The following is a 19,017-nucleotide window of genomic DNA, read 5'->3' as shown; positions in this document are numbered from 1 at the left end:
TTATTTCAAAACTACCCCTACAGCTACAATTGGTGATTGCTACTAGTACTGATATGCCGCTGCCATTTCTCCCTGGGAACTCCCGCAACAAAAATGTAAGTATGATAATTTAATGAACCACAGTATCAACTATCAACACTGATTGGGTTGGGTATGAGATTATGAGAGCTGCTACAGTGCTACTGTTCTGAACTGTACGAGGTGGGGGCGAGTCCTTGCTGCGAACACGAAAGAGTTCCACCGACCACGTCGACCACAGCAATTAAAGTAACACAGATAATCATTACATACTACACAGATTATTTATTTTGAGTAGGTCTGCACGAGGACTCCAATAATGGAAACAAGCCAATGGGCTTTCTTGGATTCATCTTTTTAGCAGAGCTTATAGCCTATTGGGCTACTGTAGCCTACTTCCCTATGCTTGTCCATGCAAACTGTTAATAAAGTATTCAATCAATCAAAAACAGACCTTGGCGTGGCCTATTTAAACAAATAATGTATTGTGCGTAACAGGCTACATGATAACATTTGTTTGAATAAAATACAATGATGTCATAGCCTAAAACAAGCCTATTGTATGTTTCTCTTAACAATGTATTTTATGAGTTGCCTGCCCTGCAATGCAACAAGACAAGACTATGTAAAAAAAAATGTTTTAAAATGTTTGTAGACTATTTACTTGGCTATATCTGAAACTATACTATAAAATACTATATCATTCCTACACTCTGACTCTAGTTGGGGAAGGAGAGATTCCACAAGTCTCAACATTTTGACTACACTAATGGTGTCCCTATGCTGGTGGGGTCTGAGAAGCCAGGCATCGGAGGAGAGTTGTTAGTTGGCCAGAAGATCCTACCAAAGTATTCCATCTACCCACAAGTAGAGGGTAATGCTCTCCCGTCATGGGTTGCCTTTGACAAGCAGGTGAACTCTTAATTATTCATCCGAAATGTATTTACCATGCTAATTTTGATCATATTTCTGACTTTGATAATATTGCTGACATTGTCAATTAACACAAGATGACAACATTGATATTTCGGTCAATAGTGTTTTATTTAATCAAACACATCCTATGACCCCTTTGGTCTGGAGTCTGGACCATTGGGCTACCATAACCACATAAACCCTAACGTCCCAATTGTGAGCGTATAGATCGTGGGATAGTCTGGTATACAGTTTAAGTGGTTAACAATAAAGCTGTTGGTGATATGTTTCATTTGACTCTGGCTGGATTCTTTTAATTGTCTCATGCCCAGCCACCCTTGTCCATTGTAGGTTCTGTGTTTTGAAGCGTACTTCCAGGAGGCTGTGCTTCAGAAACGGGAGGAGACGTACCGAATCAGGAAGTGTAAAATCTACTTCTACCTGGAGGATGACACCATACAGGTGGTGGAATCAGAGTACAAAAACAGTGGCATTCCTCAAGGTTAATATTGGGCTATTCTATCTCACCCGCTGCATGGCTGGAGTCTTCTAGAATGTACATATAAAATGTTTGCGTGCTTAAAGCTGAATTTCACCACTTCTGTATACCCACTTTCTGTTGCTTTACTTCCAAGCTGATGAAAAGTGCCAAATTGAGGATACCATGCACTGGACAGTATATATTCTCGAGAGATATGCTTGCTAACAACTGTGCTCTTGATCTTTGTGGCAGGAACATTTATTCGCCGCCACCGCATTCCAATGCCACCCCCGCACGACAACATGTTCTACAACGTGCACCATTTCAACATTAACCAACAGATGGTGCTGTACTCGCGCACCTTCACCATAACCGACTGTGACCCTTTCACCAGGAACTTTCTCGCCCAGCTGGGGGTACGCCTAAATGCCCCTGCCTCAGTACCCCCAGACCCGTACAGCCACCTACGAGAACAGGTATATAAGGCAGAGAGGGAGAGAAAGAGAGACCCTTAGTAGGGGCATATGGTGCACTTCCAACGATTCTGTGCATACTAATTCTGTGTGTGTGTCTCTCTCCACCCAGATGCGGGAGAGTATGAAGCCACTGAGGCCGTACCAGAGGCAGGACACATTGAGGCAGTTCCTAGAGAATGATCGCAACGTCCTGTGCTTCTACTGCTTCTGGGATGACACCGAAAGCATGTTCGGGGACACACGCGAGCTCACGCTGCACTACTTCCTTGGGGATGACACCATAGAGATACGAGAGGTTATCCACCCAAACTCGGGCCGAGACGCCACTGCCAAGTTCCTGCACCGTAGCAAATTGCCCAAGGTGAGCTTGGAGGTGGTCGCACGTCACCCCTACCTTTTTTGATGAATTGAACAAGATGGACCCTCTTGTAAACAAGTGAAATGCGTTATTGGGTCGTCCACTCACAGTTAACAGCTAGTCTTTGTATTGAGTTGTGCTTGAATTGTACTGTAATTCTGCAAACTGTTAATAAATATTTCAATCAATCAATCAATCAAAAACCTCAAACCCCCTACCACATGGTGGTCTGTCCCTTCTTAAGAAATCTCACTGGAAGTGACAGCAGTAAAAACTGATGTCAAAAGGAAGATAATTGAAGATTTCTCTCAGAAATGGAGGCATTTCATTGTTTAAAGCAGAAATGTCTCTGATTTAAATAATTATTTGATCCTCTAGCAGGATTTGCTTTTTTTGACGTTGATATTTCAGATATTAGAGGCTGGGTGTTGCGAGTCCCTTTAATTATATTCCTCCCATATCCCTGCTTTCATCTGAGCTCTCATCCACTCTGACATGGGCTGCTGAAGCATCCCTCCTCCCTCCAGCCTTTTGGCTTCACCATTCAGTTAATGTCCAGAGCACATCTTGAAATACAGCCAGGACTCAATCATCCATCTTGTAATTTTTTTGGTATGTGTGTGTGTGTGTGTGTGTGTGTGTGTGTGTGTGTGTGTGTGTGTGTGTGTGTGTGCGCGTGTGTGCTTGCATGTCCGCGCGCATGCCTTTTATTAAATGTCAGCCCAAAAGGTTGAGCTGGTTGTTCCATCCAATGGGAAAGCGTCACATCCCCACAAACAAATTAAATTTGTCCTTCAAGACAAACCACTGCTATAATTTCATTTGTCTTTATCTGTCTTTCTCCCCCCCTCCCTGTATTTCTTCCCGAAGTGTCAACTCAGGCTACATTGGTATAGCGTATGAATGAATCAAATTGTGCATGCCTTTATCGCGTTCAGTTATCGTGTATATTATTACCTTGTATCATGTGTGATCTTATCCGTTGCACTTTATGTAACCAATTGTTTCTCAGCATGTTTTTTATCTCTCTCTTGCAGCATGCTCCCACCACCACCACGCGGCAGCCAGGGGAGATCACAGACCGCACGGTGCTCAATGTGTTTGGCCCCATGGGTCAGGGAGGACGCTACATTCTGGACAACCGCAAAGTATGTCCCCGCCGTTGTGCAGAGGAACAGATCAAAGATTAGCACTTTATTAAAAACTCTCTCTCTCTCTGTCCTGCAGATAGGAGCTGTTCCTGAGGAGTTTTACGAGGACTGTGATCTGACTCTGGGAGGGGTGGTGCATGTGTGGGGCAGGAAAGTCGTCATTTGTGACTGTGACAATTTCACCAAAGAATACTACCGCACCAAATATGGCATAGGTAAGCCAGGTATCTCATACAGATAGTGCTGCGTATCTCATAGATAGAGATGATCTAGTATATATATATATATATATATATATATATATATACATAGAGATAGCAGGTATCTCATAGAGATAATGCTGCATGACACTTCTCTACTCTTTAGTGTTTTATCATTGAATTATAGAGCATCAGAGATGTCATATTGTACCGGCCTGAGCCTTTGGTGACAACATAGTTATTTCATGACACGAACATTCCGGTTCCTAAGAATTACTGACCGTGCTTGCAAAAGTAGAGGTCCACCACCTTGCATTTATTCTTCAGCAATAGTGCTACAGCCATACTGCAAATATTATACTTTACTTTTTCATTCATTGGACTTGGATTAGCAAATGTATTTACTCTACTGAGCATTTAAGTACCACACAGGCTGACACAGCTTTGCTTTGCATAATTATACTTATTTATAATATATATATACATATATATATATTATTTTTAAATAGTTGCTTGTATTATATACATATGACCACTTGGGGGCAGTAGGAGTATTCAGTAAAAGCCCCTGCAAACTTTGAAACAATTAACAGTCCTGCAATTAGTTTGTAGCCGTACAGTTAGTTTATCAGGATGCTTTATAGTTATTATAAAATGTATATATGTCATTCTTATTTCTCTAATCCTTGGCTGATGTTAACATACAATATTTCTGAAGTGTTTGAACCTGGAATATTGGTTGGGGTTTTGCCGGAGCGTGTAATGTTTTCATAACCATGACCAACAGTTGCAAAAGTCACGCCAAAGATGCAGAATGCATCTCAGCCAAGTGTTGTTACACTCAGCAGCCTAACGATATGCTTTGGTCGCTTTAGTCGTCCCCCCCCCCCTCCCTATACGAGCTCTTAATTAACAGGCCCTGCCTTCATTGATGTATATACTGCCTATACAGCCACGTCCTGTCTTTCGGCCTTGGACGTCTGCATGACACCAGACACCACATCACCCCCACCACCACAGGTCTCTCTCTACCATACCTCTAGGGCTGTGTAGTCACGGGGGCCACGTAGAGTCACGCGGCCTCCCCCAGCAACAGTAACCCAAGCTGGGCCCGGCCTGTGTCTGCCACCCTGGGACAGGCAGGTTGCAGGGCTCGTTGCATTAGTCACAGCAGTGATCCAAGGCGGAGCCCCCCCCAACTGACAGGCCACTGTGATGGAGGACCCTGTCTGCCTCTCGGTTGGTCAGAGGTCAGCACAGGGTAAACTGTCAAACCGGGCCAGTGTGCTCCCTTCACGGATGGATTATACCTTTGCTCCCCTCTCACATCCCCTTCTCTGATTCGTTTCTTTCTTTCAAATGCTTTATTTTTCATCAAGTCTTTATCCACATAAATGCACTACCTTAATTAAGACCACGACATCCTCTCTCTGTCTCTCAGAGGAGTTCAACCCGGTGCAGTACAAGGCTGCCGCGGCCTGGAAGCCCCCCAGGCCCGTGCCCCCCTACAATGGCTTTGGCTCAGAGGAGGACTCATTGTGTTCCTGCCAGGGCCTGCTGCCTAGGCCCCCGCAGAAAGACTTCCACAAGCTCATGGAGAAAGACAGGTTGGATGGAGTTTCCACTAAACAAAAACAGTTCACTCACTGAAATGTGTGTGTGTGTGTGTGTGCGTGTGTGTGTGTGTGTGTGTGTGTGTGTGTGTGTGTGTGTGTGTGTGTGTGTGTGTGTGTGTGTGTGTGCACGTACTAACCCCCACCCTGGTGTATATGTGTACCTCCCCAGACATGGCCTTGAGAGTAATGTGCTACGTTTCCTCGCTAAAATGGCAACCACTGACCCCGTTGACAGAGATAGGGCGTTCATCATCTCCTTCTACCTCTGCGATGACACCATCGCCGTGTTCGAGCCCGCACAGAAGAACTCAGGTGGGGTTGTTTGCTCGTTTAAGAGAGCACAGACGTCCCAGGACTTACAGGGCTTTATAAGGGACATTTTAAATGTATGATCAAAAACATTAGCGCTGCCAGACCCGATTTGGCCTTCCAAATTTCCACTGTAATTAGATAAAAAGTTAGCCTGTTATCAATCAACCTTTCATTTGTCAGGAATTGAGAGCAGCTTATTTTCCAGCTTATGACATTTGATATTTTTTATCAGTTATCAAAGCTTGGCTTCACCATCGTCATGGAACGTTTTCTTGCCAGGGGAGTAAATGTTAGCTGTCAGTTAAGGTACAAAGGCAATACCTAGATTGTATTTCTTGTAGCCTGTGAGGCATATTTGTGTAAGGAAGACTTAATTGCCCTTAACCACTTGAACCCCAGCATCCAAATTCTGGGTGGAACATTAGGCAGGCTCACAGCGTGACTCGCAACGCGTTGAGCTTGTAGATCGGCTATTTTGGGTGAAGAGACTTGGTGTAGATGGGGAAAAAGCAGTCTAAGTACCGTCTAACTCCTTGCAACCAAACGATTGCGAGTAGTTGGATGTAGTTGCATGAAACCATTATCCTCAATGGCTTACTTGTCCTTAAAACAGTTTAGTTGGAGTTGCATTGCTGCGGTTTGGGCCTTAGCTATCACTTAGCTGTGAACTTTTGAGAAAGTGTACCATCCAAATTTAATTTAATTTAATGCAAAACATGTACATATGTATAAAACATCACATTATTATTATTATTACCGTATGTAATTAATTACAGTCAATGCTTCTAACGTCACTATTTATGTAATCAGTGCGTCAGCTTTTTTCACAAGTTATAAAATGACTCCCACCTGCCAGTGATGCCTCTGATCACCTCGTCTCATCAGGTATTTTCAGGTGGGATGCCAATTTTGGCTTTATCAGGAGAGTATACCCATTATCAGCTTCAATTTTAGTGTTCTAATTGTGTATGTTATGCTCACAGCTCACTAAATGGACAGAGTATGAGCATGTGATGGGTAAACTGGCTACAGTTCTTCCTCCATTTTGTGATAAATATAATCTAAAGTCGAAATGATCTTTACGGAGAACATCAGATGAACGTATCTATCTACCCCCCGATTGGCCATTGCCAAATTGTTGTTATGTCACTGCTTATTTGCATAAAGATGAACCCTGCCAAGTCGCCAAGATCTCTATATCAGCCATGACTTCCCCCTCTTCCCAGGCCCTCATTTAACAAAGTGATGTAGACCAAAAAAATCATTCCATCGTGACTTTGGCTTTTGATGCCAAAGCTCACGTTCTATTCTATTCTATATTTTCTGGTCTGATTACAGCAAAAAAAACAAATTTTGACGCACTGGAAAAAGGAGGAGGCTCCTGCATTTAAGCATTGGCTAAATGAAATGACTAGTACGCTTCATCTTGAGAGAATAAGGTATTTCCTGAGAAACAGGGAGAGACAGTTTGATAAGGTTTGGCTGCCCCTTGTCCATTACTTGAGTAGAAACAATTAATAGACAGGATACCACTGATATGGTTGACTGTAGGCCATTTTCTTTTCAGATGTTTTCCCTTACTATTTTATTCTATAGTATGCGGTGTCATTATGAGCAGTATGGGTGGGAGGGTTGAGGGTTTTTTTCCTCTTTTTTGTCCTTTTGTCATTTTTTGGCTTCTATAAAAGAAAAATGTAATTCATATCACAATGTTTAATCTACAACAAATTTTAATCTTTCTCAATAAAAACCTATTTGACAAAAAAAAGAAAAACAGGTGGGGGCGAGGATGTGCCACATTTATCAACAGCGGACAAATCCTTCAAGCTAGAATTGCCAGGGTACAGCCTGTTTGATAAATCTCACGTTGACGTGACCGTACACTAAAACCTGGCCTCAAAATGAAGATGGTTTGTACAGTCCATTGATAAATCAGGACCAAGTTGACTTGTCTTCCAGTAATCTTTGGTATTGCTGCCTGCTTGTCACCCATAAGCTTTACCTCGACATCTCCTTCATTCTCCCTTCTTTCATCTCAATCAGGTGTGCTTGGAGGTAAGTTCCTGGAGCGTAGTCGGGTGAAGAAGCCAGGTCAGGAGCTGTTCAAGAGCGAGATGTCTGAGTATCTCTCGGCCCAGGACATGTACGTGGGAGCGACACTCAACCTCAACAACCACCTCTTCCAGGTGGTGGATGCAGATGAATATGCCTTCAACTACATGGAGCAGCATGCAGAGGAGGTGGGAGAGAACACACTATAGAGGACACGGTCTATATGTCTGTCCATTTTCTATTATGGCTACGATATGGTGAATGTACGAAGAACAACTTGAACTTGAAGAATGTCACTCTAAAATGTATAATTATTTTGACTTGTGTTTGCATGCTGCCAGTGCATAAACAGTCTGTCCTTCTCACAATAGGTAGAATGTTGATGTATATTAAAAAAAAACATTGAAACAGCTTGGTACACTAGACCAGTGGTTCCCAAACCTTTCAGCCCTTGACCCAAAACAGAAATTGGATATTCGACCAGGACCCAAACTAGTGATTTTCACTAGTTTTGGTCTACGAGCTGTTGCGACAAAGATTTTGTTATTATTTCATGAAAGGTTTTGCTTTTTTGGGGAATGTTGTTTTTTAAATTGTTTTGAAATAATAATACCGTTAATTAAAAACCAAATGTAGGAAAACAAAAACTAAGGCGACCCACAAATGGGTCCCGACTCATATGCACTAGACATACAGTATGCACTGAGGTTATAGGTGCCTTCTCAGTGGCACTTCATCAGGTGTGACACCACTAAAGTGCCACCTTTTCTCATGGTTCGGTCTAATGTGACTGAGGTATAATGTGACTGAGGTGTGAAGCATAATTATGTGTATATAACTATATATGTGTCTCTCTGTGTGTAAGTTCCCCAGGGCCAACATCGGCACAATCCTAAGTAAACTGCACTCCATCTCGGAGGATAAGCAGACAGAAATCAGGCAGTTCCTGTCTCTCAGTGACCCCAACAACACTGGTATCATCCCATATGAGCCCTTTAGGTATATGTACTGTATGTTACTGAAACCTATGCGGGAGAATTCAAGATGTATTTCCCATCTAAATGCACTTATTCAATTATTATGGGTTTATGTTTTTTATCGGTCTGCACATGTAGTAGGATGTGAGCCATGATATCGAATGAGACACGGGCAATAATATCTTTGTGTGTTCATCACTTTGCCTGTGTGTGTGTGTGTGTGTGTGTGTGTGTGTGTGTGTGTGTGTGTGCGTGCGCGCATGAAAGGGGCCTGCTGGTTGGCATGGAGTGTGCTCTATCGGAGCATGAGGTGATGATGCTAGGCCGCTGTTTCTCGGTGCGAGAGCAGCCCGAGGTGGACGTGGGCTCCATGCTCGCCGTGGCGCAGGACTACCTCAAGAAGAAGCACTTTGAGAAGTTCCCTGACATGGCCAGAGCCTTCATCCAGGAGGACAGACAAAGGTATGGGTGGTTGTAAACTCACAAGCAAATATACACACGATAGGATAAAGAAGATATAGGTTCATACTGGCAATCATAACAGTCGTCGAGCAACAGCAACAACACATGCACACACCATCAGGTGCTCACACACACACACACACACACACACACACACACACACACACACATACACACACACATGCACAAATGTCCCACTCCCACACATGCACACACACAGACAGATAATGTCACAGTCAGCCATCAATCGTGCGTCCAGCGGCCCCATATCTCAGAAGAACGATTTGTTCCAGCAGTGTGAAAGTGGAGCATTGGAACCAGATGATCCCACAAAGACCTGTATGGCATGTAGTTCTGCAGGCCAGGTTCTGCACGCACGCAAGCACACACACACACACACACACACACACACACACACACACACACACACACACACACACACACACAATTTATCTTTCTTTCTTTCTGTCTCTAATTCTTTCTTTCTTTCTTTCTTTTATTATCTCTCTTTCTCACACCCCCATCATTCACTTTCACATACCCTCCTTCACCACCACTGCACACATTCACACACAGTCACACACACACACAGTCACACACACACATGTGCACGCACGCACGCACGCGCACACACACACGCACACAGTTGAGCTGGGGGGGATTAAGAGGGACTTGGGTAAATGGATGGTTCACGGTGCAAGGGGGTCAAGCAGCATGGCGTGTTTATCTGGCCGCGTGTAGACAAGTTTGCTGGAGCTTTTCTGCAGCGGTCTCCTCTTCTCTCCCTCCCCGTAGTGAAGATGGCATGACAAGAATGAGCCCCAAACCCTGCATGCGCCATCACAGTGGAAAACTGTCGTGATCTTATTATCCAATTACGTTGCGTCTCCGTCCGTCAATTTGATGTTTTGGTTCATGTTTTGTCTCTTTTTTCCCCCCGTTTGTCTAGACTTGTTTTAGTCCCTTTTTGAGCTAGCCCCTCCTATATACAGATTGAATGTATGTTTTTAGTTCAATGTTTGTTTTAAAAACGCCATTGACAATGAAGGGAGAATTCACGCCCTCTTGTCCCTAACACAAACATTAAATCCCATTAACAATAAAGATAATTTAATGTTTGTTTTGACATGACCGTTTGGTTTACATCACCATTACATCGCCTAATCAACATGAGACTTTAATATATTAGCACCCCTCACTTCACACAGGTGTGATTTTATTTTTAATATATTTTTTATCCCACGATTTTGTAACCCATTTTTCACCCCTGTGTCAATCATCTACTGTGATCCTGGGCTCTACACACCCTCCGCCAACCTGGGGAGAGCAACGGACTTAACTCATGCTCCCTTCATGCCTGAGTGTCCAAGTTGCTCCTTTACACCTGACAGGGGGGGTTTCCCTGGTTGGACGTAGCGCGTGGAAGGAACACGTTATTCCAAACAGTTCCTTTCCCCTCCATCAGGCGCCCCGGCTGGCCAGGGGGAGGCAGTTTAGAGACCAGGATTACTGCATGTTTTTGTGAGGGTACCAGGTGTGATTTTATTTCCCTTTGTGAACTGATGAAGTGCCTCTGTGAACGTTTTCCTTTGCTGTATGGTTTTATCGTGTTCTTTTTCTTTTTCAAAGCAATTATTCACATTGTATATTCCCCCCACACCCACATGGCAGCAGAAACACTAAACAAAATCTTCAAAGAAACATCAGGATATGTCCATAAATACAAAAAAACTAAAACAAACAAAAAACACATTACATGCAGTTAAACAAACAAATGCACAATGTCCCCATCACAGTTCCTTACCCCCACTCTACAGCTGACTACTCCAATTAACCACTAAACATCCGCTTCAATGTCTCTTTCTGAGAGTTTAATGCTTTGCATTCTACTATTGTGCAAATAAACCGAGCTAAATTAAATCCTTACGTTTGAAAGTTATCTAGTCAAAGTGATCACTACACATTTCATGTGGCAGTGGTGATTTCTTTATTAACACGTTATTTATTGTTTTCAACACAGACAGACAATAGATGATCACAGACGAAGACAAAACCACAACACAAAAGCCACAAATCAAAACCAACATGGGCAAAGAAAACAACCAAATTAAATCAAATCAAATCAAAACAAAAATGTCTGCATGGGGTCCCTGCCTGGTGGCTTTGCATTATGGTCTGTTCACTAACACTAACATATGCTCCTTGTGAGTTGTGAGGACCCTTGTTCGAATCTGACCCTGTCTTCTCTCTCCTCACTCTGCCCTTGGTTTCCTGTCTCTCTACACTGACTGATCAAAATAAATCATAAAATACAAAAAAAAAAGAAAAAGAAAAGCCTTCAGAAAACAAAAATATTTCTCTGTCAGCAATACCCAATGTCCATCCTTATATCCCTCCACACAGGCCACATATCGCACGGCATGTCAGTCCTTCAAGGCTTATTAAAATACACATTTTTTTGTGGGGCCTCACTCGAAGCCTGGGTATACTGCACTGACTCGTGGTTCTCTTCAGTCTTTCCCCTGATGTTGAATACCTTTCTCCCATCTCTCCCCGGGTCTCCAGGACTGGCCGTTTGTCCAACAAGGACACCAGAACCATCTGTAAAGCTTTCCAGCTCCCTCTGCCCAATGACCTGCTCAGAGCCCTGCTTGAGAAGTAAGAGAACACCATAGTGTGTGTGTGTGTGTGTGTGTGTGTGTGTGTGTGTGTGTGTGTGTGTGTGTGTGTGTGTGTGTGTGTGTGTGTGTGTGTGTGTGTGTGTGTGTCGTGCGTGCGTGCGCATGTTTTCATGCATGTGCATATTCTTGCAGATATTATTTATACATTCTGAGATGGAGGGTGACTGATTTAAGCAGTCACACCTGGCCTGAGTCAAACTAGAACTGTAAAATAATATTATTTTACACAGGAGAGGCGATCTCTCCACTGTCCAGACAGAGTCTATCTCCTGAGTGTTTGTGGAGATGACTGATTTATCCTGTTGTGCCTTGATCAAGTCCATGATGCACAACAGGTGCGCAGCCACACCCAGCTCTGAGTCCAGTTCTAGTTTGACTCAGGCCAGGTGTGACTGCTTAAATCAGTCACCCTCCATCTCACATACATACAGTATGAAAATATATTCAATAATTATATACAGGCTCTACACAAATAAACAGAATTGAAAGATCAGTCAATGTATAGGTGAATATCATGCACTAGTCCGTGGTTGAAATTGTATGTGCAACATGAGTCTTATAAGGTGTGAACTGAAAGGTCAGAAATACAACAAACTTTTATTTGAATAAATACATTCACTTTACAATCCATGAGGAACTGAACCCAGCAAATGAAATGCTAGTCCTGCTGGGATTTCCTGACGCTGTGGGGAGGGAGTTGGCTGATAACACTGTAGGTGCTGCTGCTGGCTGCTAACCTCACCATATTACACAGCCATTCTGGTAACCCTTAGTGTTTTCCGCTCTGCATTTTTATTCCTTTGAATTAATATATCTTCTCATTTATAAAGGGGCCTTACAGACACAAATGACAACAAACAACAAACATCAAAACGCAGTATTTCATAGAAAAACACAAAATACTGAACACTACACACACATAGATACAGATTGAGCTGGATAATAAATCAATGACATCAGCATAAAGATCAATTGAAGCAGTTTGCCTTTTAAGTCAGATCAGCTCCATGTAGATACAGATACTCTTCTTGGAAGGGGGCCTGTAAACCAGCAATTACATAGCATGACTAAACTAAAACCCTTCATTATGACAAATAGGCCTACATAAACTCCTTTACATGGTTGCAGCTTCCCAGCTGTCACTGTTTGAGGAAAACATTTGACTCTCCAGACCTTCATTTTTTCTTTTTTTGTATTTGTCTGTCTTCATATATTCTTTGTATTCTCATGATGTGTTTTGCGGTACAATTTGGCACATCTCATTGGACATGGTTGTCATTTAATGATTGCTATTTGACTGCAATCACCTGTTTGGCCAATATATGGCAAAACATTTTAGCACTCACATACTTTAAATATCAACTCTATGATTCAATGGCAATTTAGAAACCTGCTCATGAATGTTAAATTGTTCTAGTTTTAATTAAGGTGTCTTATTGTTTTGTTGTTTTTATACTATTTTTTAAAATTATTCTGTTTATTGATGGGTCCCCGTCAATATGCCGACGGTCTATTGGTCCGATCGACAACCTACCTCAAACCCTCACCCTAACCCTAACCTCCCCCGGGGCAGACACCTAAACCTAACCACCCACCCTCTCCCGACCCCCAGCGCACCTCGGACCATTGCTCCTTCGGTAATGTTTAATGTGATAATGTTTACAGTATAGTTTGGTGTGTAATCTGGATACATATTTGCTGCACAGGTACACAGATGGAGAAGAGATTGGCTACCACGCCTTCTTGGCTGGCATCAATTGGAGGGAGAACCCTGCTCCCCCGGTCCTGCCCGATGAAATCCTGAAGGTGAGAAAGTCCGAGACTAAAATGGAGAGCGGCGTACTCTCTCTCACGCACGACATTTTTGAATAGCCATAGAACTGAAGTACCAGCTCAGTGGCCTTGTGGTTAGAGTGTCCGCCCTGAGACTGGGAGGTTGGGGTTCAATCCCCGGCCGGGTCATACCAAAGACTCTAAAAATGGGACCCAGTGCCTCCCTGTTTGACATTCAGCATCATAAGGGTTGCATTGGGGGTAAGTCCCTGCGACATACTAGCGTCATGTCCAGGGGGTGTACTTGTACATCAAGCTGCCTCGCGCTACAGAAACAGGAGATAGGCTCCTGGCCTCATGGCTCGGCAAGGCTACTTATAGAACTGAAGTAATGTTAGAGAGAAAACTTAAAAAACTAAAGTTGACAGTGAAATAAGCCGAAAGCATGTCTTGATAGTGTGTATAGGTGGGAACTGAACATTGCTGAAATATAATTGAAAACCCATGGCCATAAGGGTGAGCTGATTTCTTTCAAGAGTGAACCATCAGTTGAATAGACAAGTGAAGCAATTTAATGGTCACTTTGGTCAGGGAAAATGACCTGAGACAAGACGGGCAGGAGAAAACAGAACAAGAGTCCCTCTGATCTCCTCTCCCAGGTCTGTGTGTTTACTATGTAACGCTGATTTAGCGTGCCATGAGCTAAACAGAAACAGGTGACTGCGGACACACACGATGCAGAGATGGCAAATACGGGAGAGAGAGGCATTGGCAGAAGATGAGGGAATGTGTGTGTGTGTGTGTGTGTGTGTGTGTGTGTGTGTGTGTGTGTGTGTGTGTGTGTGTGTGTGTGTGTGTGTGTGTGTGTGTGTGTGTGTGTGTGTGTGTGTGTGTGTGTGTGTGTGCGCGCGCAGGGCTTAAAGTTCTCAGTCCTGGGGACGGATTTCAGTCCTGAGCAATTTCATACTGGGTCAACCGTCATTTAATGAGATCAGTGCAGATTTGCAAAAAATCATTTTCAGTCTTTTCAGTCTGTGCGGGGGTGCGTGCGTGCGGGGGTGCGTGCGGGGGTGCGTGCGTGCGTCACTCACTTGCTCGCCATGCATCCCCACTTCTTTCTCAGCTCTCTAAATGTTCTTATTTCCTCACTGGTTTCCAGCTGCTCTCTCCCTCTCACGGTCCTATGCCCAAACCAATGCGTCGGTCTGCCATCAACTACTCTGGCTTCCTCAACGATATCCGTGGAAACACTGAAGAACAGTGAAAGCACAGCACTGACATATACAGTACATATCCCAAACTGTGTTGGTTTGATTGGCCCGCTCTAATTCCTATAAACACATTGTTCTCCTCTCTTGTTGTTCATTCCAGACGGTTTTCTGTATTTTCTTTTCAGTTCATGAGATTCATAAATACCTCAACTACAGTGTTAAACAGTGTTAAACCCTATAACTACACATGTGAATTGTTATCTCAAGTTACAGAGAACTATATGTTGTTGTTTATCTCTTCAAATATGTAAATACCCCAATATTGTGGTGTCGAGTTTCATTATCTTTTGACAAACCATTATGAACGCTTTGTCGAACGACCAATAAAAAGGTGAGCTATTAAATTCACAATTCTATACCTCTGTTCAACCTTTTATTATTCCACATCTCTACGTCAACAGTGGTTTGGTCATGCAAACAAACCCATACTATATAATATATAATAAATGCCTAATATTTACAGATTGGTGCGATAAAAGTCTTCAATGGATGAATTGACTTGGTTTCTCTCTCTCTCTCTCTCCAAAATGTGTCACCGATTGGACAACTTCAATTAAAATCACCAGTACAGTGTCATTGCACTAGAGAAGTGTTTCTCAAAAGGGGCTATACGTGGAGGTAGTTAGATGGAGATAGAAAGTAGGTAGGGGCTACAGGGGTATAGTTACATGGAGATAGAAGGTAGATAGGGGCTACTACTGGGGTAGTTGCGAACGCCAGTGAGCCATTTACTATGTAAACCCAGCAGAACATGACTGTGCGTGTGTCACGCTGTGACACCACCCGCCCGCCACCAGAGGGCGCAGCTGTATCACACAAAGAAAACACGCGCACACACACAGTAGAAAACTTGAAAAAAAGAAGAAAAAAAACTTTTGAGAAAAAGAAAAAAAACCTAGTACGTAATTTATTCTAATAGTTGTTATTGCAATTTACGAGCTGCGTTGGCTTCCCGCGCTCGCGCGTCTTACTTGTTACATGGAGATAGAAGGTAGGTAGGGGCTACTACTACAGGGGCTATGTGAGATCAAGTGTAAAAAATTATAAATATACATGGTGGCCAACATTTGTGAGTTGTTCTTAACCCAATGGCATATCCAGGACCATGGCAGCATGTGTGCAGTAGTGTATACGTCCGTTATATTATACGAGTGTTCTTTCCTGTTGTGTTGTGTGAGAGAGAGAGTCTGGGAGGTACTAGAGTGTACAAACTGTACATCCATCCAGACTCATAATAATAATAAACAGTGATAGCTGTGTGTTCCTCTGCGTGTCTCCAAGGTCAACGTGGGCCGGAGCGGTGACGAGGCCAATAAGGGACCTGCTGTGAAGAACGTCAACTTCTCCATTTTGCTGGAGGACACGTTCAGCCGTCGTCCCCCCCCCAACAACGTCACTGACCCCCCACAGTAGCCTCAGCACCGTCAAACCGTCTCGACAGAGAGCTAGGTGGGAGGTGAATGTCACGCTGACTCTTCAAAACACACAACCCGGCCGCTCCCACGCCACGCCACGTCGCCACCCACACACTCACTCACACGAACAATATTTATCCTGAATTAAAGAACACGTGGTTGCATTGGCAAGGCGACGTCTGTGTTTTGATTTCGGTTCCGCCCCTGGAAATGTGTGTAAAACAAAGACACGTAAAGCTGGAATGTGAAAAGCTGGAGGGACCGTTTAGGTGTGTGTGTGTGTGTGTGTGTGTGTGTGTGTGTGTGTGTGTGTGTGTGTGTGTGTGTGTGTGTGTGTGTGTGTGTGTGTGTGTGTGTGTGTGTGTGTGTGTTTGCGTGTGTGTGCGTGTGTGTGTGTGTGTGTGTGCGTGAGTGTGCGCGCGCGCATGTGTGTGTGCGGACATGAATCTGCGTGAAACCCTCAGAGACACAGTAAAAGATATGAGGCGTTAAAGCAGAACCATATTTCAGCTCCAGGCAGACAGGCACGCACACACGTTATGATTGCAGCGCAGTGTGCACTGTATCCCCCAGCCCCGTGGTTTTAGCTTGATAAGAGAGGAAATTGCCTTCAGAATGCATGAGTGTACCAGAATGACTGTATATACCCTGGCTAAATCCACCAACAAGACGGGAGCCAGCTCCACTGTCAGTCAGCACGCAGCGCTGAAGACACCGGCCAGGCGATAAGCAATACTGACACCGAAAAATATCTGCAACGCGTGTCTACAGAGCAAAGAGCCTTTATATAATACCTCATACCTTGGAGAATATTTTTTTATAAGCTGTTCCAGCGCAGCCTGACAGGTTTTGGCGTAAAAATGCAAATGGGAATGTAAACGATTAAATGGAGAAAATTCTCCTAGTAAGCCTGTCACAATTTCTTACTGCTGCTCTCCTTTGAGTATCCTTGGAGAGTCTTACTGTGGTCAGTGTGGTCGTTATGTTGGTTTCTGTTTTAAACAGTGGAACATAAAGGATGAGGGTTGGGATGGTTTTGAACACTTGAACACTTCTCAGAGGTGAAGGGTCAAACGTATATGGGGAAACACCTTGTTTCCCACACACGTTGAATTAGTGTGTGTGTGTGTGTGTGTGTGTGTGTGTGTGTGTGTGTGTGTGTGTGTGTGTGTGTGTGTGTGCGTGCGTGCGTGCGCGACATGTGTGTGTGTGTGTCATTACGAGTATAAAAAGACACAGGTTGCTCAGGTTGGGGCGCCACGTGTAATCTGAGCCTCCATCTCAAATGCTGTTCTGGGGATAACTCAAACATTTGATAATCAACCACCATACCTACACCCACACCACGACCCTTCTGAGACTGGCAGGCACACACACACACACACACACACACACACACACACACACACACACACACACACAGTCAGTCACTCTCTCTCTCTCCCTCACATTCTCCCCCAGTGCCTCTTCCCCTTCACACCACAGGGCACACAGAAAGAGTGCATGACATCATTGCTGGCATTATCAGGTCCTCGCCGTCTGCTTTCACACATACTAAAATATTAGCCTCCGGAGTCACGACCCGCCACATGGTCACCGAGTGACATAGATGCGGTGGTGGTGCATGCAGGAAGGGCATCGGGGAGCTTTCCCCCGAGCGAGCACAGCACATACTTAGCCTTTTATGCCTTCTGAAACATGTTCCAAGAGGAAGGACAATGGGCGTGTAGAGGGAGAATTGTTTGTGTGTGTGTGTGTGTGTGTGTGTGTGTGTGCGCCGCGTGTCCGTGCGTGTATCTTTCTATCCCTCTTTCTGTGTCTCCCTGGTTCCCCCTCTCATCTTTGTCTGCATGTCCTTTTCCCCTGTCATTCTCACGCAACCCGCGGGTTCCCACATTGTGCCCAGTCATGGCATGTGGCACTTGAGCAACTGTGGTTGAACTCGGAGAAAGAATAACGGCGACGGACATTGTCACGCAGCCATTTGAATTGGAACGCAACATTTGGTATGCCTCTCCCTCCACACATGACTTGCATGTGAACCGCATAGTCCGTATAACATTTATGTATTTTAGGAGAAAGGGGGTAGGTGGTAAAAAAATGAGCAAAATAAACAAATCAACCTCCTTGTTAATGTGTCCAGCTTAGCCTCATCACAGCAGCACGCAGTGTTGCTCTTCGGCTGGCGTTCTCCCCGGATGAGGGAGACAGAGTGGGGGAGTCTCAGCGCTGCAAAAGACTCTCTTCTGCCTCTCCATCCTATATATCGGTTCCACTTTACTGCTGTTCTGCTCACGACTACAGCGCTGTAAAAGATGATATGCAGGAAGGTCTTAAATGTCTCTGGGATTACAAGGATCTTGTGTCACTCACTCTCTCATTCACTCACTCACTCACTCACTCACTCACTCACTCACTCACACACATGTGTGTAAGTGTGTGTGTGTGTGTGTGTGTGTGTGTGTGTGTGTGTGTGTGTGTGTGTGTGTGTGTGTGTGTGTGTGTGTGTGTGTGTGTGACAGAGACACACGAGCGCACACACGAATTGCATGTCCGATGCATGTCACAGCTAATCTATAAAGTCCTAAACCGTTAGAGACATCCGAGAACAAGAGGGGAAGTGCGTCTGTTTACTGGCTGTCTCCCTCGCTTTCCTCAAGACAACAAAATCCATAACCTGAGATCATCATACACTCATCATATCAATGGGGGAAACGTGTGTTCACATTTTCCCTCTGAGCATGTTCTCCCTGGAGGATCGACGCTGCAGGCCCATGTTGTTCATATACTCTTGAGCAAAGCTGAAGGTTCTTATAGCAATTTATGTCATGTCCCCGGGTCAGGCGTGGATATGATATA

At 44.1% G+C, this 19,017-nt stretch overlaps 1 protein-coding gene across 1 annotated transcript; it reads left to right on the top strand.

The window, feature by feature from the left end:
* Nucleotides 1–53: 53 nt before the first annotated feature.
* On the top strand, nucleotides 54–16,156 carry efhc2 (EF-hand domain (C-terminal) containing 2; the record flags this gene model as incomplete). Its single annotated transcript, XM_080785257.1, has 17 exons — nucleotides 54–95; nucleotides 742–930; nucleotides 1,285–1,435; nucleotides 1,667–1,890; nucleotides 2,000–2,251; nucleotides 3,286–3,396; nucleotides 3,476–3,614; nucleotides 5,041–5,206; nucleotides 5,385–5,527; nucleotides 7,571–7,767; nucleotides 8,445–8,578; nucleotides 8,824–9,018; nucleotides 11,584–11,676; nucleotides 13,406–13,505; nucleotides 14,632–14,732; nucleotides 14,844–14,853; nucleotides 16,025–16,156. 17 exons carry the CDS (start codon nucleotides 54–56, stop codon nucleotides 16,154–16,156), a joined length of 2,379 nt encoding a protein of 792 aa, XP_080641383.1.
* Nucleotides 16,157–19,017: the final 2,861 nt, after the last annotated feature.

This window comes from Protomyctophum bolini (assembly GCF_963924005.1).
Source record: "Protomyctophum bolini genome assembly, chromosome: 16".
Classification (NCBI taxonomy): Eukaryota; Metazoa; Chordata; class Actinopteri; order Myctophiformes; family Myctophidae; genus Protomyctophum; species Protomyctophum bolini.
Note: the sequence above shows the minus strand (reverse complement) of the source record. Positions and strands in the feature narration are given on the sequence as shown.